Consider the following 24,526-nt stretch of genomic DNA (forward strand, 5'->3'; position numbering starts at 1 on the left):
GCCGCTCTCAGATCTCACCTTCCGGGGAGCGCCCTCTCCGCGCCGCTCCGTCGGGACTGTTCCCGGGCCTCCTGGCAGCCGCGGCCCTGCCCTGCCGGCCGGCGCGGGGAGCACAGGTCCGCACCGCGCTCTGCCTTCTCAGGCGGGCGCGCTCCGACGCGGCAACAGGTGGAGCCGTGCGGCTGCCAGCTGCGGCGACTCCACCCTGTCGCCCGCCTCCTTGCGCGCGGGCCCGCCTCCTGCGCTGGTCTCCGCCAGTAGACGCCTGGCGTTTGGAAGGCCGACCAGGGGCTGCAGTGCTCCCACCAGGGCGCGCAGATCTGGGGAGTGAATGCAGAACCGGCTGGTGGGACGCTCAGCCGGGCCGCGTGGGCCCTCCGGGACCGGGAGAGGGCGCTCTGCCTCCTCCAGACACATCCCGCCCCCGCCCGCGCAGACAGCCCCGCGCGGCCCTCCGGAATCACCCGCCCGGGCGTGTGGGAGCGAATCTGCACGCGGAGAGGAATGGATACGTGGGCATCTTCCCACCTTCCGAGAGAGCAGTCCCAGACTCAGAGCCCCACACACCACCCTTACGCACCAGGAGCAGAGACAGAAGGGCTAGGAGCCCTGTTGAGTAAAACCGTATGATTTCGAATAATGAAACACAGCTCTGGTGAGTGCATTTTCATCAGAAACCCTGGTGCTGTTAGCAGCCCTCTCGGCTCTGTTACTCACTCCCCAATGCCCCTCTTTCATCTAGCCTTCTGAGGGGCAAGAGCTTTAGGGGCATCGCGAGAATAGGTGCCTGTGTATACACCCAGGGTGAGTACCGCAATTACCTTTTAAATTCATTTTATTATGAAAAATTTCAAACATTCTAAAAGTTGAAAGAACTTTACAGTGAACACCCGTATACCCACCACCTAGATTCTACAATTAACATGTTACTATACTTGATTTATTAGATACCTATCCGTCCCTCTGTCCATCCATCAACCCATCTGGTTTGGATGCATTTCAGAGTAAGCTGCAGAGCTTGGCACACTTCCGCCCTCATCCCCAGTACTTCTGCCTGCATATCACTACGTAGGGTTCAATATTTACTTACAGAATTTTTTTCCTTTTCGGATAAAATTTACATACAGTGAAATGCATAAATCTTAAGTGTATCATTAGGTGCGTTCTGACAAATGCGTACACCTCTGCAAATCACCTATCCAACCTACCAACCAAACATCATCAACAGGTCAGAGTTCCCCGAAGTCCCTTCCCTGTAACTCCCCACCCACATTCCTCCAGAGGAAACCACTGTTCAGAATTTTTCTGCCATCGATTACTTTCGCTTTTATAGAACTCAGTTTTTTTTTTTTTGTTCTAAATCTCCATATAAATGGAATCATGCCGGTATGTACTCTCTTGTGGAAAACATGTTTTTGAGATTTACCCATGTTATATATCTTAGTAATTCCTTCCTCTTTATTGCTAGTTTTTCATTGTTTGGATATACCATAGTTTTATTCTTTCTCCTTCTATTGATAGAAAGGAGAACTGTTATAAAATTTTGGTCATCATAAATAAAACTGTTAGGAACATTCTTGTACACCTATGTAGACATATGTTTTCATATTTCTTACGTAAAGACCTAGGAGTGGAATTGCTGGGTCAGAGGGTACGTATGTATTTCGTTTTATGAGAAACTGCCCGACATTTTCCCAAAGCAGCTGTACTGACAGTGTACAATAGTTCTGGATGCTCCGTATCTTTGTCAACATTTGGCAGTATCAGTCATTTTAATTTTAAAACTACTGGTGGATGTAGCAATATCTTGCTGTGGTTTTAATTTACATTTCCCTGATGTCTAAAAATACTGGTGGATGTAGCGATATCTCACTGTGGTTTTAATTTGCATTTCCCTAATGTGCTTGCTGGCCACTTGTGTACCTTCTCTTGTGAATTTTCTGTTGAAATATTTTGCCCACTTATAAAATTAGTTTCTCTGTTACTGAGTTATAGAGATCCTTTATATATGCAGGATACCAGTCCTTTCTCAGATACATATCTTGCAAATATTTCTACCTCTGATTTGCCTATTTATTTTCTCATTTATTTTCTTAAATATGTTTTCTGTATGTTTGGTGCCCTTTGAGAAATCATTACCTCCTTCAAGGTTGCATAGGTTTTCTGTCTCCCCACACTTTTATATTTGGGTCTATGATCCATTTGTTTCCCTATGGTATGAGGGAAGAGTCAAAGGTCATTTTGTCCAGGTGGATTTCCAGTTATTCCAATGCTATTTGTTGAAAAGATAAATATGCCTGAGTTTCAGGAATTTAGTTTGTTCATTATTTGCCCACCCTTATGCTAATACCACAGGATTTACATTACTTATAACTCTATGGTAGGTCTTTAGTGGGACTATAATTGAGTCCTCTAACTTTGCTCTCCTTTTTCAAGATTCTTTGAATGTTATAAAACTTTTACACTTCCACTAAAAAATCATAGAATCAGCTTAATTTCATCAAAAAAGCTGTGGGATCTTGATTTCTGGGATTGTGCTGGATTTTGGAAAGAACATCTTGACAATTCATGAAAGAGGTATATTCCTCTATTTATTTATGGTTTCTTAACCAAGTTTTCATATTGGAGAGTTTGCACATCTCTTGTAAATTCATTCTAAAGTATTTTATGTTCTTTTAATGTTATTGTAAATGGAATTTCAAAATTTTACTTTTCAGTTGTTTGCTGTAGTCCATAAAATACACGATTGTTGCAAAAGTACTTGAATTCTTCAGCCTTGCTACATTTCATCAGTTGTACATGTTTTGTTGATTCCTTTAGGAGTTTTTTTGTAAATAATCATGTCATCTACAAGTTTTGCTTTTTTCTTCCTGATCTTTATCATCTTTTCCCCCTCTTGTCTGTAATGGCTAGAGCCTCAGTATATTATTCAATAGAAGTGGAAGCAGATATCCTTGTCTGATGATATTAGGAGAAAACTTTCCTTTTATCATCATTTATATAATGTTAGCTGTGGGGTTTTCATAGGAACTATCGGATTAAGGAAGTTTCCTTTTATTATTGTTTCTAGTTTTCTGAGTTTTTTGTTTTTAATGAAGCATGAATGAGTACTGAATTTTTCAAATGCCTTATCTGCATCTATGGTGATGATCATATAGTTTTCTCCTTTATTCTGTTAATATGTTGTATTTCATTGATTGCCTTTCTAATGTTAGTTAAGCCAATTTTGCATATCTGGGATAAGTTGTACTTGGGGTTTCCACTCTATTCTTTTTATTCTTCCACTTCTGAATTTACTCTTCTTTTTCTAGCTTCTTATGGTGGATGTTTAGATCACCAATTTTAGACCTTTCTTCTTTGCTAATGTTAGTGTTGCAGGACTTTTCCTTAGTTCAGCTAAAGATGGGGTCCTTGTCCGTCCTGCAACCATGAAAATTTAGGTTGGCGGAGGGTTTGAAGGGTAAAGCAGGGCTTTATTGGGTGAAAAGGAAGAAAAGGGAGAAGCAGGCACTCTCTCTAGACCAGAGTCCCTGCTACAGCGCTTCCCGCCGACAGCTTGAATCCCAGGTTCCACACAGGAAGAGGAGGGGTCGGGCTCCTCCCTGCTGCAAGGGTGGTGAACTTCCCCAGGCTCCAGCTCCACCTCAGTGGGCAGGCTGGTTGGAGCTTCTCCAGCGACCCCCTCCCACCTGGCTGTCTCATTAGTATTTTTAAACTTTACCTTTCCCTGTTAGCCTGGTGCTAGCTGCATCCTAAAAATTTTGGTATATTGTATTTTCATATTTTATTCAAATTATTTTCTGATTTTTTTTTTGGCACATGAATTATTTAAAAATGTGTTGCTTAATTTCCAAATATCTGGAGTTTAAAAAGGACACATTATTTATTTCTAACTTATTTCCAGTGTGTTCAGAGAACCATATTCAGTATGTTTTCAATCTTCCTAAATTTGTTGAGACTTATTTCATGGTCCAGCCAGATGGTCTATTTTAGTGAATGTACTATGTGCACTTGAAAAGAATGTGTATTCTGCAGTTGTTGGCTATAGTGTTCTATAAATGTCAGTTAAAAGTAATTGATGGTGTTTATACGATCTATCTTTACTGACATTTGCTCTATGTATTCTATTGATTGGTGAGAGGAATATTTAAAATCACCAGCTCTATGTAATCATCTATTTCTACCTTTATGTCACTTGTTTCATGTACTTTTAAGCTGTTATTAAACATATGTATTGATAATTATTTTATCTTCCTGGTGTAGTGATCCTTTTATTAATATGAAATGTCCCTCTTTATCTCTGGTAATACCCTTTGCCTTGAAGTTTACTTTATCTGATATTAATCCAGTCACCACATTCTTCTGCTTGACATTTGCATGGTATCTTTTCCCATCCATTTACTTTTAACTTATCTGCATAGTTTACGTATTTTAAGTGGACTTGCTGTGAACAGCATGCAGTTGGGTCTTTTTGGGGGGATTTGTGTCAGTTCTGATAATCTCCATGATTGACCAGACCAATGCTGGTCAATAGAATTTATGTGATAATGGAAATATTTTATATCTGTGCTGTTCAATATACTAGTGAAATACGGGAGTCACTACTGAGCACTTAAAATGTGGCTAGTGCAATGAAGAGACTGATTTAAATTTTATTTAATGTCAATTAACAAGTATCTCACGTGGCCTGTGGCTGCCATCCTAGTGCAGATAGAGACCATTTACATTTAATGTAGTTGTTTATACGACTGGACTTAAGTCTGCCATTTTACTATTTGTCTAGTTTGTCCCCACTATTTTTGGATTCTCTGTTCTACCTTTCCTGACATCTTTTGGATTAACTGGGCCTTTTTTAGTTAATAGAGTATTTTTCAGAGCAGTTTTAAGTTCACAGCAAAATTGAGAGGAAGGTACACATTTCCCAAATACTCCTACTCCCATACACACACATAGCTTCCCCCACTATCAATATCTCCCAACAGAGTGGTCCATTTGTTATAACTGATGAATCTACATTAACACATTATCGAAGTCCATAGTGTGTATTAGGGTGCACTTTTGGTACTGTACATTGTATGGGTTTGGACAAATGTATAATGACATGTATCCACCATTATAGTATCATACACAGTAGCTTCACTGCCCTAAAAATCCTCTAGCCTCTGCCTATTCATCCTACCACCTCCACTCCTGCAACCTCTGGTCTTTCAACTGTCTCCAAAGTTGTGTCTTTTCCAGAATGTCACATAGGTATAATCATACAGTATGTAGTCTTTTCATATTGGTTCCTCTCACCTGGCAACGTGGATCTCCGATTCCTCTGTGTCTTTTCATGGCTTGACAGCTCATTTTCTGAAGAGCGCTGGATAATATTCAATTATCTGGATGTACCACAGCTTATTTATCCATTCACCTATTAAAGAACATCTTGGTTGCTGCCAAGTTTTGGCAGTTATGGATAAAACTGCTATAAACATCTGTGTGCAGGTTTTTGTGTGGACATAAGTTTTCAACTCCTTTGGGTAAATATTAAGAAGTGCAATTGCTGGATCATATGGCAACTATATTTAGTTTTATAAGAAGCTGCCAAATTGTCTTCCAAAGTGGCTGTACCATTTTGCATTCCCATGAGCAATAAATGACAGTTGCTGTTGCTCGATATCCTTGCCAGCATTTGGTGATGTCAGTGTTCTGGATTTTGGCCATTCTAATAAATGTGTAGTGGTATCTCATTGTCTTAATTTATACTTCTCTGATGACATATGATGTGTGGAGCATCTTTTCCTATGTGTATTTGCCACTTGTATATTTTGGTGAGGTGTCTCTAGCCTATTTCTTTTTAAGGGACAGTTGCCCAGGCTGGAATTCAGGGGCACGATCATAGCTCACTATAGCCTTGAACTCCTAGGCTCAAGTGATCCTTCTGCCTCAGCCTCTCAGGTAGCTGGGACTACAGGCATGGACCACCATGCCAAGTTTTTTTTTTTCCTTGCTGCCCAGACTGGTCTCAAACTCCTGGTTTGGCCCATCTTTTAATCTCATTGTTTTCTCATTGTTGAATTGTAAAAATTATTTGTATATTTTGGTTAACAAGGCTTTATCAGATAACTGTTGTGCAAATATTTTCTCCCAGTCTGTGGCTGGTCATTTTATTCTCTTAATAGTGTCTTTCTCAGAGCAGACATTTTTATCTATTGGCTTTCTAGCTCTATCTTTACATTAAGTGGTTGCTCTAGGGATGAACGTTTCACAGCTAAGAGCTAACTAACATTGTATCACTTTGGATAAAATACAGATAGCTTACTGTAAAGGGTCCTTTCCTTTTCCCTTCTCTGCATCTATTATGCCATGATTGTCATTCAAATTATCTATATATGCTAAAATCCCACCAATTTTTATTTATTTACTTTTTTTTGATATGGAGTCTCACTCTGTCGCCAGGCTGGAGTGCAGTAGTGCAATCTCGGCTCACTGCAACCTCCACCTCCTGGGCTCAAGCTATTCTCCTGCCTCAGTCTCCCGAGTAGCTGGGACTACAGGCACATGCCACCATGCCCAGCTAATTTTATTTTTAGTAGAGACGGGGTTTCACCATGTTGCCCAGGATGGTCTCGATCTCTTGTTCTCGTGATACACCTGCCTTGGCCTCCCCAAGCGCTAGGATTACAGGTGTGAGCCACCATGCCTGCCTGTTGTTTAAACAGTAATACAAAGTTTAAAGAGAAAGAAAGAAGACATCCTTTGTATTTACTCGGATGTTTACTATTTTCAGTGGCTTTTATTCCTTCTTAAAGATTTGAGTTTCCCTCTGGTAAAATCTCCTGTTAGCCTGAAGAACTTCCTCTAGCATTTCTTGTAATTTAGATCTGCAAATTCTCTTAGTTTCCTTTTATCTGAAAATATTAGTTTTTTTTTTAAATTCATTCTTGAAATATATTTTTGCTAGATACAGATCTCTGGGGTGACTTTTTGTTTTTTTCCTTTCGGCGTGTTAAAGATGATGTTGCACTGTCTTCTGGCCTCCAATGTTTCTAAAGAGAGGTCAGCAGTCATTTGAATCATTACTCCCTAGTTTCCTGTTGCTGATTTCAATGTTTTCTCTTTAAGTTTGGTCTTCAGTAGACTATGATGCATCTAGATGGGGTTTTCTTTGTATTAATCCTGCTTATTATTCACTGAACTTCTTGAATCTGTAAATTTATGTCTGTCACCAAATTTGGGAGTTTTTTCGGCCATTACTATTTGAACTTTTTTTTTTTTTTTTTTTATAGTCTTGCAGAGTTTTAATAGTTGCTTTAATAGCTTTGACTAGAACTTCTTGGGGTTGATCTCCTTTGTCTCTTCTCTTGAGAATGAGGCAAAATTTTTTTATTCAGATAGTGAGTAACTTTGGATTGTATCCTAGACATTGTATTTAGTGTATAATTTATGTTGTACTGTAGAAACTCGGGATTCTCTTATATTCCTCTGAAAAGAATTATTATTTTAAAACATGCAGTTAACTTGGTTGAACTCAGCGATAAAACTGTCTCCCCTGCAGTGGGAAGTAGTTCAACTTTTAGTTCAGTTCTTTTAGCCTTAGTCCTGCATGCATAGTTCAGTGGTCAGCTAGAGATTTGGGCAGTTTATATACAGAATTTAGGAATCCCCCCTTTAGCTTGCCTTTCTGTTATTTCCCCCTTTACTCTTGAGAGGCTGTGGTGCTCTGAACTCTACTCTGGTTCCTCAAGCCAGCGAGACTGTAGATTGTACACTGGAGGCTTACCTGTCCTGCAAGGTGCATGGACACCTGGTCTCAGGCTAACGGTGGTAAAAAACAGGAAACTCACACAGTCCGGTGCTCGTCCTCCAGTTACTGACTCCTCTCCAGTATCTGCCTGCTTTTGGTCTATTTCAGTATCTTAAGAAGTTGGTTTTTAAAGAAGGTTTTTTTCCAGAGCTTACAGTTTTTATTTGCTAAAGAGTTGGTCCAATAGGAACTCTTTGGCTCTGCGAAAAACCTGAAGTCACCTGGTTTCCCCCAACATTGTATAATGACATTTTCAAACATATCAAAGAATTTTACAATGGCAGCTTGCAAATTGACCACTGAGATTGGACAATTAAATTTTTCTATACTTGCTTGATCATGTATCTACTTGTCCATTAATATATCTTACATCTTATGCATTTCAGAGTAAACTGCTGACATCCATATACTTGCCCCTAAATACTTCAGCATGTGTATCATTAACTGGAATTCAACAACTGTTTAGTTTTTTCCTTTCTGATGTAGAATTTACATACCACAAATGCACATGTCAGGACTTACATTGAGTGTTTTAAAAATCAGCTTTATTGAACTATAATTTACATCCAATAAAAATTACCAATTTAGTATATAATTCAAGTTTTATTAAATGTTACCAATGCCACAATTACGGTAGAAACATTTCTATAACCTCTAAAAGTTCCCTCATGCAGTCAAGTCCTTCTCCCGACCCTTGCACTTAACTTTCAAGCCACTTAAGTCTACTTTGAGCACAAGTGGGTGCCACTCCCAAGAACAGGAATTGGAGCCCCTTCACTGCCAAATGTGTTCTGGGGGTGGGGGTTGGGGGCAGGGACACAGAAGGAATGGAAAAATGGAACCAGGTCTCAGACTGGGCTCTTCAAAAGCATCTCCAGGTTGTCTCTAGAAAGTAGTTAAGTGGCTCATTAAAGCCATTAAGTCTGCTCCTCTACCTAAAGGCAGATTCGGCCAATCCAAGCACAACTAAAGATGCTCATTTCTTGAGTGTGCTATGGTATTAGAGGAGAACAAGAAGCAGAAGTTTGCTCTCATCTTTAAGAAGACTGAAACCTCAGACAGATTCACATACTTTTGAGCTTCAGTTTCTTCATTTATAAAATGGACTTCGTCCTGTGGGTGAAGTGGGACATGCCAGGCACGTAATAGACATCCAAATATTTACTGCATGGATGCATTCTGGTAAATGGTAAGGTTCTTGGCCAAGTAATTATTTTTAATCCCCAGCATGTTATTTCTGATATCGAAGGAAGGTGGCTGGGTATCCTTTCTTTGCAAACTTAGGAGTTTCTTGTGTCAAACGTAGACATTCTCATAACATGTAAAAACACTTGTCTGACCCTTCCCACCACACAGGTGACCCTCTCTCCGGCCACTTCTCCCCAAGCCATTCGGTGGCCAGTCACCAGCCCATTTTTCACACCCTCACCAGTGGTGCACACTGCCCAGGCCCTTCTCCCTTGGACCTCCCAGGTAGCACATCACAACTCCTTCCTTCCTTTCAGATAAGCCTTAGAATCTATCTGTCCTAGTAACTTTCCCTGCTTCCTCCTACCCATTCAGATCCTCCCCTCCCATATCGGTGAGTTTACATCAGGCATCTGAACCAAAAGGTCAGCGGTTCCCAGCAGGAGATGAGTGGCTCTGCATGAGGGGTTTTACTGACTGCGAGGCCAGCCCAGCCGGCCAACCTAAAGGCCCTCACCTCTACCTTCTCCCTCTTCACCAGCTATCAACTCACTCTTGGGGTTCACATTAACATGCATTCCCTAATTCCCCCAACCCCACCAATCAGATGCTGCCACTTCTTTCTGGGAGGCAGCAGGTATCAGTAACAGGACTTGCAGGACAGGAAGTGCACTGGTTAGCTCTGCAGAGTTGTTCAGGGTGTGCTGCTGGGAGGCTCAGTCTAGGGGTGAAGACTTCCTTGTGAGCGGAGCCCCTTTCTGTGGGATGCAAAAAGGGGCTCCAAGGCCAAAATTTTTAAATCTATCAATCTTCCAGAAACAACTTCCATTTAGTAGTCTGGAAGCAATATATGTGGAAGAATGCTAGTTTCCAAAAGGCATGGGTTTTATTTTCTACACTTAATTGCCCCAGAGGCTGCCAGTTGGTTCCAAGCACTTTTATTTACTGCTAACAAATACAAATCATTACAACCCACATTTCTGAAGTTCTTGCCACTGGTCAAGAGCACCACTTCATTTGATCCTTGTAACAACCCCATGAGGCAGGAAGGACAGGTATTAGTCCTGTCCTTCAAATGAGAACAGGAAGACTCAGAGGCGTTACTGCAGTGCCTCGAGGTCTCACAGCTTGGAGGAAGCAGAGCTGGGACTAGACAATTCTAATGAACCCTGAGTGTCTTGTGGCTAAGTCACCTGAGTATCTGGTGGCTGAGTCACCTCTCAGGCTTTGGTTGGATCTCAGGCCATGACCAGGTGAGTATCTGTCTTCATTCAGGGTGGATGAATGAGGGAACCTGGAAAGGAACACACACATAGATATGTACATTGAAGCAAAAATCAGTCTATTGTGTGCTACACACAGATATTTTCATTAAAAAGTGCTGGTCATGGAGTGAGCACAGTGGCTTACTCCAGGAGTTCCAGACCAGCCTGGGCAATATGGCAAAACCTTGTCACTACTTAAAAAAAAAAAAAAAAAAAAAAAAACCCAAAATTAGCTGGGTGTGGTGGTGTGTGCCTGTAGTCCCAGCTACTCGGGAGGCTGAGGCAGGAGAATTGCTTGAGCTTGGAAGGTCAAGGCTGCAGTGAGTTATGATTGCACCATTGCACTCCAGCCTGGGGGACAGTGCTGACCCTGTCTCAAGAAAAAAAAAAAAGTGCTGGTCATGACTCTTTAAATTGATTTCGCCCTCTCCAGCCTGGGCGACAGTGCTGACCCTGACTCAAAAAACAGAAAGTGCTGGTCATGACCCTTAAATTGATTTCAGGATTCACTAAAGGGTGGTGACCTATAGTTTAAAAAATCACTGTTGCAGGACACAAGGGTTCACTAATTTATGCGGCTTTTTCAAGAAACTTTAAAAAATAGTTCTCTACTTGGTTTCCTTTTGCTTTTCAATAAATTCTACAAGTTTGCACAAATTATTTAAGAGGCATAAGGTTTCTGTGGTGCAATATTAATAAGTCAGCTAGAAATGCTTCTCACCCTGGAGGAGACATCGGGCATTTTCTGCCTCCCTTTGGAGAACTTCCTATCTGCTCCCTCCCTCCCCATCAGGGGCAGCCCCAGGATCTGGAGTAATTGGATCAGGAACGGACTTGTGACTCAAGATGGCCAATCCCATGTGTCCAGGGACTTTTGCTGGGGCTGTGGAGCTGGAAGAAAGATGGGATTCTAGCGCCATGGGGGAATCTTGGCCTCCACGTGTGGAGAGCTTGCTTGAGAATGATGCCCATATTCTGGAAAGCAGAGCTGAAAGTTGGAGACAGTCTGTTACATTAGGGATTCCCTGGCTCCAGCACACTGGCCAGACTTTTGTTCATTGTACAAATCTAATTAACCTGGTTTCTCGTAACCATAAAAGAAACCTAATGTATTCTTTCATAAAAATATTCATAAAATATTGAATAGCAAACATTTGAGGCTTTTAAATGTTAGTAATGTCAATTATATGAGAACAAAATCAGCATTCAGTTGTCATGTTAATTTCTAAAGAACCTATGAGCAAATAGCCATCCAGGGCATATTCAGTAGCATCATCTACGTCCTCAAGTCCAGAAAGGGATAGCATTGGCTTAGCTAGGACAGACTTAGCACCTCAGATGGGGCACAGATCTTGTTCATTAACCAGCTGTGTAACCCTGAACCTTATTTTTCCCTCTATATAATAAAATGAAGATAGTATCACCTGCCCCATTGTGTGAAGATATATATACAATTACCTATGATCATAAATTATGATTTAAGTTACCCATAATAAATGCCCCATGGATGCAATTTCCCCTTTGCCTTTCCTTTCTAAGCTTCTCTTTGTGTGTATTGAAAAAGGAGACTGATCCAGATGCCTTCCAGTTCTTAATAAAAAGCAGTGGACGCCATGTGGTGGCTTGCACCTGTAATCCCAGCTATTGGGGAGGCTGAGGCGGGAGGACTGCTTGAGGCCACAGTGAGTGATGATCGTGCCATAGCACTCCAGCCTGGGTGATAGAGCAAGATTCCATCTCTTTAAAAAAAAAAAAAATGCAAGGGGCTCTTTGAAAACCTTGCTACAAAGGGAACAGGAGACACTGAAACGTGCCTTAGATACATGAACCATAAAGTTGGTCAGACTGCGGAGCTTCTTCTAGGCCTACTGTGAATAAAATATAATTTATACACATCAGTTGAATTCTGCTTTAAAACAGACTTGATTGGAACTCTGTGAAATATGGGACAGGAGTTGCACCAAGACTTGCAGGCTCTGCCCTGTGTCTGCACACCACCTACCACCTGCTACTGTGGGCTGCCTCTTGCCCTCCCCATCTCTGGTATCTCCCATGCTGCCTTCTCTTCTGACACTGGTCTCATTCCTCCAGCGCTGTGCTTTAGACCTAGCGAGTCAACAAAAACAGTGGGTTTCAGAAAATTTAATAGATCATACTTAACAGTGCAAAGCGTTCAGCCCTTGATGCTCTTACCTGAAAGGAGCCCACTCTACTTGCAGGTCTGGCTTTAATAATTCAGTGGCTCAGTCCTGCATATTGATGCGACATTTAGTGGGTGACTTTATGTGCTGCTAGTTGGTTCTGTCACGTCAACCATGATTTGCTGTTACAGTGGATGAAGGCGTACCCAGTCTTGTATATATAGTTACATATCACGTATGCCAAGTGTATTAGTCCATTTTCATACTGCTATGAAAAAATACCCGAGACTGGGTAATTTATAAAGAAAAAGAGGTTTAATGGACTCACAGTTCCACGTGGCTGGGGAGGCCTCACAATCATGGCAGATGGTGGAGAAGCAAAGGCACATCTTAACATGGTGGCAGGCAAGAGAGCACGTGCAGGAAAACTCCCATTTATAAAACCATTAGTTCTCATGAGACTTATTCACTATTACAAGAAGAGCATGGGAAAAACCCGCCCCCATGATTCAGTTACCTCCCACCAGGTCCCTCCCATGACATGTGGGTATTATGGGAGGTACAATTCAAGATGAGATTTGGGTGGGGACACAGCCAAACCATATCACCTGCCCCTTGGCTGGACCTTGGGAACATCTGCTGCCTGGATCCTCAGAGCAGTATAGGATGACTCTGGAGCTAAAATGCCTGGGTTCAAATTCCAGCTCCACCACTTGCCAGCTATGTGACTTTTCAAAAATAACTGTAATTTTTCTGTCTGTAAATGGGGATAATGACGGTACATCCTTGATAAGGTTATGAAAATTAAATAAACACAAAACACATAGAAGAGTTCCTGGCACAAAGTGCTCAGTGCTAGCTGGCCAATGTTAATGCTCAAGGACTAGTGGACACAGACCAGGCTCAGAGTTGATCACCAGCCTCCAGGGAGGCTTTGGTCATGTCATTGCTGACATTCCCAGGAGCATGTGGCCACAGACCACCTTTGATCTCTCATTTTTTGGATGTGTGAATCCTATTATATAAGCAATGGCCACCTAACTTACTAGTTGATAAAAACACAATAAGAAATTGTACAGTTTATGGTACTCTTTTGTCCTGGATTTGCTTGAAATAAGTAGGCTACTAAACTTGGAAAATTTGTCAAAGATTTTGTAAGATGATCTGACCTAGGCATAATATGGAGTTAGTACCATATTCACACTGGAAATCACGTAATTTATATTAGGGATAACTCTATAACTTCCACTAAAGAATCCAGGAAAACCAAGCTCAACTTGTGTGTAGTGCGATACAGGAAGGTGTGCACTTTCGAGACAGCAGAGTCTTGGTTCCATTGCTTACTGGGGGCTTTAAGTTATTTAACTCCCTTGAACCTCAGTTTCCTCATCTGTAAAATAGGTCTAATAAGGCTGGGCATGGTGGCTAATGCTTGTAATCCCAGCACTTTGGGAGGCCTAGCCAGGCAGATGGCTTGAGCTCAGGAGTTCAAGACCAGCCTGGGCAACATGGCAAAAGCCCGTCTCTACTAAAAATAGAAAAATTAGCTGGGCGTGGTGGCAGGTGCCTGTAGTCCCAGCTACTTGGGAGAATCATTTGAACCCGGGGGGTGGAGTTTGCAGTGAGCTGAGATTGTGCCACTGCACTCTAGCCTGGGTGACAGAGCAAGACTCTATCCAAAAAAGAAAAGAAAAGAAAAAAGGAAAGAAGGAAAATAGGGCTAATAATGGTATATTCTTCAGGAGGTTGATGGGAGGATTAAGTGTAAAGCACTCAGGCACAGGCACTGAAACATTGGAAGAACTCAGGAAACATAAGCTGTTACTGCTAGGTGGAAAAATACAGCCTTCCAAATCAGGGGCATGCAGCTTCATGCCAACAGAGCAGAGGTGAGGGTCTCCTCAGTTAGGGAGAAGTAACTGTTAAACCTCAATGGGAGAAGGATAGAAGCACAGTTTCCTCAAAAACATTAGGCATGCTGTGGTCAGTCCTCACCCCTCCCACCCCCTCCTAAAAAAAAGAAAAAAAAGAAGAAAAGACCTCTGAGTAGAACTGCTTGTTTTCTGTGTTCCCACGTGTTTTTGATTTTTCTTGGGGAGTTACTTGACTTCCCATGTGTGCCATCAGCTGTGCCAGAAAGCACAGGGTAGTGACCCTACCCCCAGTGGCCTGGCTCAGCCCTGCCGTTCCCTAGGCCCCTCAGCTTGGCAAGGGGCACAGCACTGGTGTCAGGGGTTGGGCCTGGACACCTACCAAGTGTAAATTCCTTGACCATGACTTTCCCTAATGTGACTTCAATGTTATCTATTCAGCCCATTCTGCAGAACTTCTCTCTCCAGGTGGGCCCCCCCCAGGGCCTAGAGGAATACTATTCCAAGTGTGAGTACTACTGCCAGACTTGGAGTAGTACTCCTCTAGGCCTGGGAGGGCCCATCTGGAAATGGAGACTCAGCAAGGCCGGCTGGTGCGGAGTTCAGAAAGTCAAAGCAAGCATTCAGAAACTTCCATAGCAATTGACAGTGTTGAGACAATCCAAGCACCTGACTTTATATTCTAAAAATGTTATCCACAATAGATTGGGGGAAAAAACAGTCCATCTCCTTACATATAGCCTACCACACTGCCCAGGAGCTCTGGTCGTACAGTCCAGCAGTTAGCAGAAGAGGCTTTGGGTGCTGTCTGACCTGAGTTCAGGTGCTGCTAAAGCACATTTTCTAGAAGCATGACCTTGGACAAGCATTTTACCTTTTGAATTTCCTTCTGGAAAATATAGACAATCCTAATGACCTACCTGTAACAGTGACAGCAGCAAGCACTTGTACTATTTTCATGCTGTGCGGGTGTGGCTTAACACTTTATAGGTACTAAGTCACCAGACACATCAACCCTCTACAAAGGGTATTATTACCACCTCTTTCATTTTGTAGGTGGGGGACCATGGCACAGAGAAGTTACATAACTTGGTCTAGTCTGCACAGCCAGTAAGTGGCAGAGCTGAGATTCAAACCCTGGCCACCTGACTCCAGCTCTGAGCTCTGACCCACTTTGCCAATCCGCCTCCTTGTGCTGTTATGTGGATCAGATAAGCAATGTACCCATGTGACCCCACACAGTCATTGTCTAGCTGTCAATCTGCCACCATCGTCTTGATTAGCTGGGTCCTGCTCCAGAGCAGGCCAACTGACTGCAGCTGTGATGAGGATGCCCTGCTGACTGCGAGGCTTGCCCGGCACTACCCAGAAGCCTATGCTGCCCCTCCCCCAACCTGGGTGGGACCAGTGCATGGTGAGAATCGCACATTCTTTGCCACAGTCCTTTGGACGCTCGGATTAAACTGCCGTGCCAGCCCCACCATGATGTCGGCTTTCACTACCAGCCCCGGGCTCTCCCTGTTTCCTTTTATGGCTGTTGGGCTCATCCGATGTTGAGTTGGAATGTTTTCGTACATAGAGGGGAGGGTCACAAAAGGTTTAAGGCTTAGTTTTCTTACCTGCAAAATAAACTGGTTAAATTAATTCAGTAGCTTTTCAAGTTTATTTTTAAAAAGCTGAACACAGACAAACACATGCAAAACCCCAGATAATATCCTTTACAGAATCCCAGTATGTAAAACAGATAAAGCAGAGCTTGTCTGTGGGAAGGTGGGAGGCCCTGCAGCCCTGTCTCCCTGCCTCCTCCTTTATCGCCACACCCCCACTGCAGCCTACAAGGTTCCTAAGGTACTTTTGGAAAATCCTAGGCCTCTGATGAACATTTGAAAGACTACTTTAGCAAATCTTTCAAGACTAACATTCAACTCTATCCTTTTAAATTATAAGATAAAGAGGTTGATGACAAACTGGAAATCAGCCTCATGCAGAAGAAAACAAACAAGGTCTAAAGCACTCTAGGGAGAACGCAATGCACACAAAGCACAAAGACACTGAAGCTCTGAGCCCAGCTGGCTGTGTGGCCCTGGGGACACCCTTAACCTTCTAGGCCTTAGCTTCCTCGCTGGTGAATTTAAGGCACCAAATTAAGTCACCTTTTAGGATTTTTCCCAAAATACTTGTGTGCTTTTGGATGTTTCTATGAGCTGTTCTCTATGGAAATTTCTGGGGATAGAAGAGACACTCATTTACCCTGGGCAGGTGTTTGGGTTTGATGGGACTAAGCAGTGAGGCAGCCAGCAGGGTGCCAGGGAGAGAGAAGCCTCGTAAAGCTGAAGCTGAAAGCTATGAAAAGCTGCTGTGAGGACAGTCAATACAATTCTTAGCTGCAGGGGACTGAAACGGCACATCAGTCTCTGAGACAGATCCTACCGGCATCCCCTAGGATCACCTCCAGCGACCCCACAAGACGTACTCAGAAAGCTGAGAGAGGGCATGGGTGAAAAAGGAAATGATCACGTTCTTCCTGGGTAAAGTTCTGGTGGAATGAAGGGTGCCTTTCTGGATGGAGGGTGGAAGCACAAAGTCAATCTTCAGTTCCCAACAGCTGACAGCACCAAGAGATTCTAAGTCACTGTGAGGATAATTTTATATCTATACAGGCTGAGCATCCCTAATCTGAAAATCTGAAATGCTCCAAGATCCAAAACTTTTTGAGTGCTGACATGATGCTCCAAGTGAAAATTTCCATGCCTGACCTCATGTGATGAATCATGGTCAAAAGGCTGTCAAAACTTTGTTTCATGCATAAAATTACTTAAAATATATAAAACCACCTTTAGGTTATTGTCTATAAGGTGTATATGAAACATAAATGAATTCTGTGTTTGGATTTGGGTCCCATCCCCAAGATATCTCATTATGCATTTGCAAATATTCCAAAATTCAAAAAAATCCAAAATCTGAAACACTTCTGGTCCCAAGCATTTCAGACAGGGGATACTCAACCAGTACATATTTTTGGCATAGAGAAGTTCACTAGTTTTCTTTCCAAAACATATAAAAGTGGATTAAGAAAATAATACTTTTTTTTATTGAGAATGTTAATGTCCATTAAAAGTATAACCAACATCCATTCATCAGAGTGACCTTTGCAGATTTTGTGGGGTACAAGTAAGACTTTAATGGAAGTGAACATCCAGTACAAAGAAGAGATTCCATGTTTGTGGCTCAATGTCTTACACTTAAATTTCACAGTGCCTCAAGATTCTCAGGAGGGCACCCACATGTTCCCATGCGTATCCGGTGCTTTGACATAAGGAATGTTCCATATCCATGGCCGATCTGGGGGAAAAACACATTATGTAATATTTATTTGAATAGGATCATAGAAAATGCACTCACCTGATGGCATAAAAGCACTTATGTGCTTGACTCTCTAAACTGTGGTAGAATATTTTCTGAACCAAGCCCAGAAGAATTTCCCCCTTCAGACAACAGCTTTTAGCAAAGGTTCCTATCAGGACACTAGGGTGAGTGAACATGGGGAATGAAAAGGTTTGGCTGTGTCCCCATCCAAATCTCATCTTGAATTGCAGCTCTCATAATTCCCACGTGTTGTGGGAGGGACTTGGTGGAGGTAACTGAATCATGGGGGTGGGTCTTTCTCATGCTATTTTCATGATAGTGAATACGTCTCACAAGATCTGACAGTTTTATAAAGGGGAATTCCCCTACACAAGCTCTCTCTTGCCTGCCACCATGTAAGACGTGTCTTGCTTCCCCTTCGCCTTCCACCATGATTGTGAGGACTCCACAGCCATGTGGAACGATGAGTCAATTAAACCTCTTTCCTTTATAAATTACCCAGTCTCCAGTATGTCTTTATTAGCAGTGTGAGGACAGACTAATACAGGGAGGCAGTCAGAGACACAGGGGCGAATCCTGGTGCTGCCACTTACTAGCTGTGTCACATTGACAAATCACTTTAACCTGAACCCCAGGTTCCTTATCTGTACCTATGTTGTGGAGCTGTCACGAGGACTGAGAAAAATCCACATAGACATTGTATCTGGCAGACAGAAAAGGCCTAACAAAGGGCAGCAATTCCTTTCTTCTTTTAGGAAGCAGAAGAAAGCAACAGTAGTGGTTGGTACAGCCACGGGTGCAGCTCTCAGCTGGTCAAATGTAACCAAGAGGCCCAGAGTCACATCTGTAAAATGTTTTTGTTCTATTGTTAAGGGTTAATAATTTAGGAAACATGAAGGTCTCTGTATAAATAACTGTAGACCAAAGCTGAAGAAAGCAACACGCCTGGGTATGGTACAATGGAAAGAACACTGAGGACCATGTCAAGTCTACCTCTGTCCCTCTTAATATCCTAGGGAAGGCCTATGAGTTATGGCATCAAGTTCCTCCTCTATGGAATGGGAATTAATTACGTTAGCAGCTGCCAGGGATTACTGTGGAGCACAAATGAGAACATCTGTGAAAGCTCCTGTTGTAGGTGCTCAGTAAGTGTGAACTTTTCTTCATTTTAACTGATGTTTCAGAAATTGAAAACATTTCAACAAATCACTTTTACCACACATTGCCACTGCTAGAGTCAAACCATTTCAAAAGAACTATAATATGGGTAGATCGTAAATACATCACAAGGATTAAAAATAACTCCCCATATTATTGTCTTGGTAAGTGTTACAGAGAAACTTCAAGGGGCTGGAATGCATATTGTAAACTGCCTCTTGGCGGGTCTGGCCTGGACCACCAAGTTAAAGTAGTGTCTCCCAACTGCAAACTCGCCTCTGGGGCAACCTTTCCCTTTCTCTTGAACAGAGGCAGATGGTAGGTCACAGGAAGGTCTGGCAAACAATGGTATCTGCTGCTGTCTTCTTGCAGCCTCACTGTTTGTTCAGAGCCATCATATGAACAGCAGCACCCAGCAGGATAGGTGGGAAAAAATACCAAAGATGAAAGCATGAAATCAGACACTTCTTTGTTAACTAAACAAGCTTGTTAGAGAGCCATACACCTGGGTCTGTGTTGCATGTTTGTTTCCTAAGAAGCTGAGACTCTGGCAGGGCTGACAGCTCTGACTCCCCATTGCACTCATTGGCCTCAATAAGCCCTTGCTCTCTTCCACTGGAAACTCCATCTGTGCTTGGACTTCTGTTATTACCCATCTTTTCCTGTATGCTATTCTGTTGGGTAACATCAGCTCTGCTTCATTCCCAAGGCCAACGACACCTGATTCTTGCTATATGAGATATGAGTGCTATTAGACATACTGTTCAGCAATGCAGGATTTTTGATGCAAGCATTTACCACTCAGCCAGTAACTTAAAGATCACTGTTGCATTTACTCCTCTCCCTCAAAATTAGGTCATAAATGACCAAGCAAGGACCTGGTAACCACTCTGTTGGCAAATTCCCTGTAGCTCTGCTTTTTGAGTTTTTAGCCTTTCCAATACAAAAACTAAACTCTGCTGTTTAAATGAGTAGAATGTCTACAGCTGGCTGAAAAGCGCATCACTACCTGGAGGCAAAACTAGAAAAATAATCATAGGAGGAGAAAAGAAGGTGGTTGTGGTTCTTTTAACTCATCACTCCTGGAAATCAGCATTAATACTCACCGGTTGAGAAGAAAACCTGCTTTAAGCAATCCTCCTAAATTGTCCCATGAGAGGACAACTTGCCTTGTAATAATTCATGCACATATTCAAAACATTTGTTGCATGCTGGCTAGGTGCTAGAGATTTGCTAGGTGCTATGGATAGAGGGGAATAAGCCACGCATGAGACCTCACAGGGCTTCTAGTCCAGTGGGGAAAAGAGACAAGCAGGCATGCCACAGATGTGGAGTTCTGACCTTTTCCATGTCTGTGTAGCAGTCCCCATGAGAAACGCTGGGCACCCTGTTAGAGAACATTTCCAAGGGACACATGCACAGAGATCTTGTTTCAGTAGGTCTGGGTTGTGGCCTGGCAATATGCATTTTTATCAAATTCTAAAGATGATCTTGATGCAGTCAGAGTTTGGGATTCAAGGCTACAGGGGATGGGAAGCTGGCTTTTTTCTGGACTTTAGTGGAAGAATTTAAAAGAGGGGAGGGTCATGACCAGATGTGCATGGTAGCACCGTAGAGGATGGCTTCCAGTGGGAGGAGACCAGAACTGGGAAGGTGAACAAGCAAGCAAGGCTGGGTGAGAAAGAGGAGGCCTACATTAAGGCCATGGTTGGAAGGGTGAAAATGACAGCCCATGCGGTTTTGATCTCTTTATATACAGAGTCTCTGTCCCATCTCTCCCTGTGGTCATACTGTGTGCCTCTACTGCCTCTTTGTTAACTCTAGAACTTAGCCCTCCACAGGGAGGCAGTACCATGTAACAGGAAAGGGGGTGTGGGCACTGGAACCAGACTGCCAATGGGGCCTTAACCAAGTTACTCTGAGTGCCCTAGATTCCTCATCTAGAAACTGGGGATTGTACCATCGTACTTGCCTCATGGGGTTGTGAGGATACAATGAATTAACTCATGCCAAGTGCTCGTATGAGTTCCTGGTACACAAAAGTACTTAATGAATGCTAGCTGCTATTGCGATTACTCACCTCCCTCAATTCACAGAGGATAAGGACTGTCACCCTATGTACTATGTAGGTCTTAACAGTTTCTTTTTTTTTGAATAATCAGATAAATCCAAGTGAAGTACAAAATCCTGTTTAGCCAGGTAATAAGGTCTTTTCTCCAACCCCCTAAGAAATGGCCAGACTTACGACTCTGCTCTCACTCGCAGGCCTGAACACTCACACATACATTTTCCACTGTCATCTCTACGCAAAACTTGATGTATGACCTCCAGAAGCCACTGTCACTGTCTTTGCCTGAGCAGTCACTTTTAATTCTTATACCAGGAATAAGTAAAGTAGGGTGTGGAGGCAGGGTGGAATGCCAGAGATGAACCAATTATCCTGAAAGATCCAATGCCATTTTACATTGGCCTACACTGAAATCCAGGAATGTACGAGACATGCCAGCTAGAAATGCCAAAGAAAGCTCTAAAGTGTTTTGCACTGATTTACCAAGTTAGTAGAAATGCAATTATTTGTAATTGCGGTATCAATGTTATCTGAAACCCATTAACACCTTTCTCTGTGAACTGCACATATTAATCTGTGACTATATACAGCAGAACAAAACCATCTAACTGGTGTGAGGATAAATTCAACTTGCTGAAACTCAGTACTTATTTATTTCAAAAGAATCAATTTCAATCCTAGATTTCCTTAAGCTTCCTGATTACAAAGTAATTTTAAAAGCTGAACTCGTAGTTTACTTTTAGCCTTCTGTTTGCGCTATGAAACAAAAATAGATTTTACTAAAGGAGATGGCCAAAATCATTCTAAAAAATGTTTTGGGTTCTGAATTTTAAAAAAAAAAAATTCATTTCTGAAGACCTTTCAAAAACAGGTCCTTAAAAATGAAACATATCAACAATTTTTTCTTTTTCTTTTTTTTTTTTTTTGAGACAGAGTCTCACTCTATCACCCAGACTGAAGTGCAGTGGCAGGATCTCAGCTCACCGCAACCTCCACCTCCCAGGTTCAAGTGATTCTCCTGTCTCAGCCACCCAAGTAGCTGGGATTACAGGCATGTGCTACCACGCCCAGCTAAATTCTGTATTTTTAGTAGAGACAGGGTTTCACCATGTTGGCCAGGCTGGTCTTGAATTCCCGACCTCAAGTGATCTGCCCACCTTGGCCTCCCAAAGTGCTGGGATTACAGGTGTGAGCACCACACCCGGCCATACGAATAATTTAAAGCAATATACCTTTTGTGCATTTTATTTGGAAAGGATAATCCAATCAACTTTGTTTCCCTTAGAAAAATACTTTATGATTCTGGACTCTAGCAATAATTCTAACAGGTTTAGACTGAAGTTTATTCTGCTACTATCTGAATGTAGGGGACTATTTAAAATTAATAAGGCAGTGGGAGAATGGTTAGACCATTTAGGAATCGATGGTTTTAAAACCTTTTGGAAGATTATGTATATTATGTATGTGCTAAATCTACATTATGCATACCTCATGTGCCAAACAGCTTTTAAGGACCTCTTCAGCTGGGCGCGGTGGCTCACGCCTGTAATCCCAGCACTTTGGGAGGCCGAGGCGGGCAGATCACGAGGTCAGGAGATCGAGACCATCCTGGCTAACACGGTGAAACCCTGTCTCTCTAAAAAAAAAAAATACAAAAAGCCGGGCGTGGTGGTGCATGCCTGTAGTCCCAGCTACTCGGAGACTGAGGCAGGAGAATGGCGTGAACCCAGGAGGCGGAGCTTGCAGTGAGCCGAGATGGTGCCACTGCACTCCAGCCTGGGCGACAAAGCGAGACTCCGTCTCAAAAAAAAAAAAAAAAAAAAAAAAAAAAAGGACCTCTTCTATTAAACAACTACATTTACAGTTTATTAATTTAGTTTCAGTCACTTAAATTTTTAAAGTTTTGAAATTATACTTGTTAACAATTATGTACACCCTGGTAAACACCAATTTAACCAATCAATCAAAGTTAACATCACCAGTAATTAGACAGATCAATAGGATGTGTCTCCTGATATGATGCACCAGAAAGAACACATTACTTCTTTGGTATTCTTGGTAAAAGTGCATAACCTAGGTCTAATTATAAAGAAACGGTGAGTGGAAAACCCAAAGTAGAATGTTCCTCAGAGTTTATAAAATAACTGGTCCATGCTATGCAATGTGTTGATGTCATGAAACAAAAAATTGTGGAACTGTTCCAAATTAATGGAGACTAAAGAGACATAACTCAATAACTTTCTCTTTTGCTATAAAGGATATTATTGAGGAAACTGACGAAATGTGAATAGTTTTGAATCAATGTTAACTGCTGATATTGATCACTGTACTATAGTTATGTAAGATAATGCCTTTCTTTTAGGAAATATACAATGAAAGTATTTAGGGATAAAATGACATCCGTTTGCTACTCTCAAATAGATCAGAAAAGTTAATATGAGAGAGGATGTAAATGTGATAAAATATTGACATTTGGGGAACTTGGGTAAAGAGTATATGGGAATTCTTTGTACTCTTCTTGTAACTGTTCTGTAAATTTGGAATTATGCCAAAAATTTGAAAGAAAAAATACTATATAAGAACTCATATGTATATTTTTTAAAAATAATGAAAACGAAACAACCTCCTTAATAGACTATAACTAATACCTCTGAAGCTTTGCATGTTCAATTACTTCTTAAAGGAGTCATACAATTTATTTAGGCTTTATTTCACCCTTAGCTCATTACTTTCTCACCCTTTACTGTCTCAATAGCATATAACAAAGTGAATATAAGCTAAGAAGGGAGTGAAAAGCAGATGCCCTTGGAAGAAAGGTTAAGATTACACACTGATCTATTTTGCTTCCTTTTCAAAATCAAGGTCACACAGCAAGTGGGACATATGGAAATAATTTGTGTTAGATTTTAAAAGGTGGTGATTTTGCTTTATAAAAGCCTTCTTTGGGCCAGGTGTGGTGGCTCTCACTTGTAATCTTAACACTCTGGGAGGCTGAGGCAGGAGGACTACTTGAGCCTAGGAGTTCAACACCAGCCTGGGCAACATAGTGAGACCCCATCTCTACAAAACATTTTTAAAAAATTAGCTGGGCATGATGGTGCGCACTGTAATGCCAGCTACTCAGGAGGCTGAAGTGGGAGTATCACTCGAGCCCAGCAGTGTGAGGGTGTAGTGAGCTGAGACCATGCTACTGCACTCCAGCCTAGGTGACAGAGCGAGACACTATCTTTAAAAAAAAAAAAAAAAAAAAAAAAGAGGCTTCTTTTAAAATGACTGCTATTAGTAAAATGGGTTTGGTTAAGTATGATTTTTCAGGAGAAGAGGAATGTAAGTTTGATGAGAGTAAGGATTTGTGCCTGTCTTGTTTGCCAACATATTCCAAGTACCTAGATGGTGTCTGCACACAGTAGGTTCTCAATAGAGATCTGTGGAGAGAATGACTAAACAGCAACTACTGCACCAAGCAAGGTATACTGGTAGCTGAGTCTTAGTTGTTGCTTTCCTTTGATCATTTTCTTGGTTTCAAGATACCTGGTAGCCTCTTGCATTGAGCTTTACTTCATTCACAGCAGTATATTCCTTTGCTAAGCTTTCTGTACAGTCTTCTGTCTTTAAAAAAAAACCACTGACAAGATCTTGGAGGTGTTACAATGGCTTGAAGATCACTTTTTAAAATGAAG

General features: G+C 42.0%; 3 protein-coding genes across 3 annotated transcripts in view; all 3 read right to left on the reverse strand.

Moving 5' to 3' along the window:
• KCNK13 (potassium two pore domain channel subfamily K member 13) overlaps nucleotides 1-140 on the reverse strand; it is a 125,898-nt gene extending 125,758 nt beyond the window's left edge. The window contains exon 1 of the mRNA XM_050799146.1: nucleotides 19-140. The gene's annotated coding sequence lies outside the window, so the exon portion shown is untranslated. The remainder of the gene's footprint in view (nucleotides 1-18) is intronic.
• The window catches only part of PSMC1 (proteasome 26S subunit, ATPase 1), a 1,015,066-nt gene that overhangs the window by 200,195 nt on the left and 790,345 nt on the right, over nucleotides 1-24,526 (reverse strand). The gene's annotated exons all lie outside the window — the stretch shown is intronic.
• The window catches only part of TDP1 (tyrosyl-DNA phosphodiesterase 1), a 95,254-nt gene continuing 86,626 nt past the window's right edge, over nucleotides 15,899-24,526 (reverse strand). Inside the window, exon 16 of the mRNA XM_050799074.1 lies at nucleotides 15,899-17,596. Coding sequence (XP_050655031.1) covers nucleotides 17,523-17,596 — 74 coding nt within the window. The 3' untranslated portion in view covers nucleotides 15,899-17,522. The remainder of the gene's footprint in view (nucleotides 17,597-24,526) is intronic.

The sequence above is a fragment of the Macaca thibetana genome, chromosome 7 (assembly GCF_024542745.1).
Source record: "Macaca thibetana thibetana isolate TM-01 chromosome 7, ASM2454274v1, whole genome shotgun sequence".
In the NCBI taxonomy this organism is placed as follows: Eukaryota; Metazoa; Chordata; class Mammalia; order Primates; family Cercopithecidae; genus Macaca; species Macaca thibetana.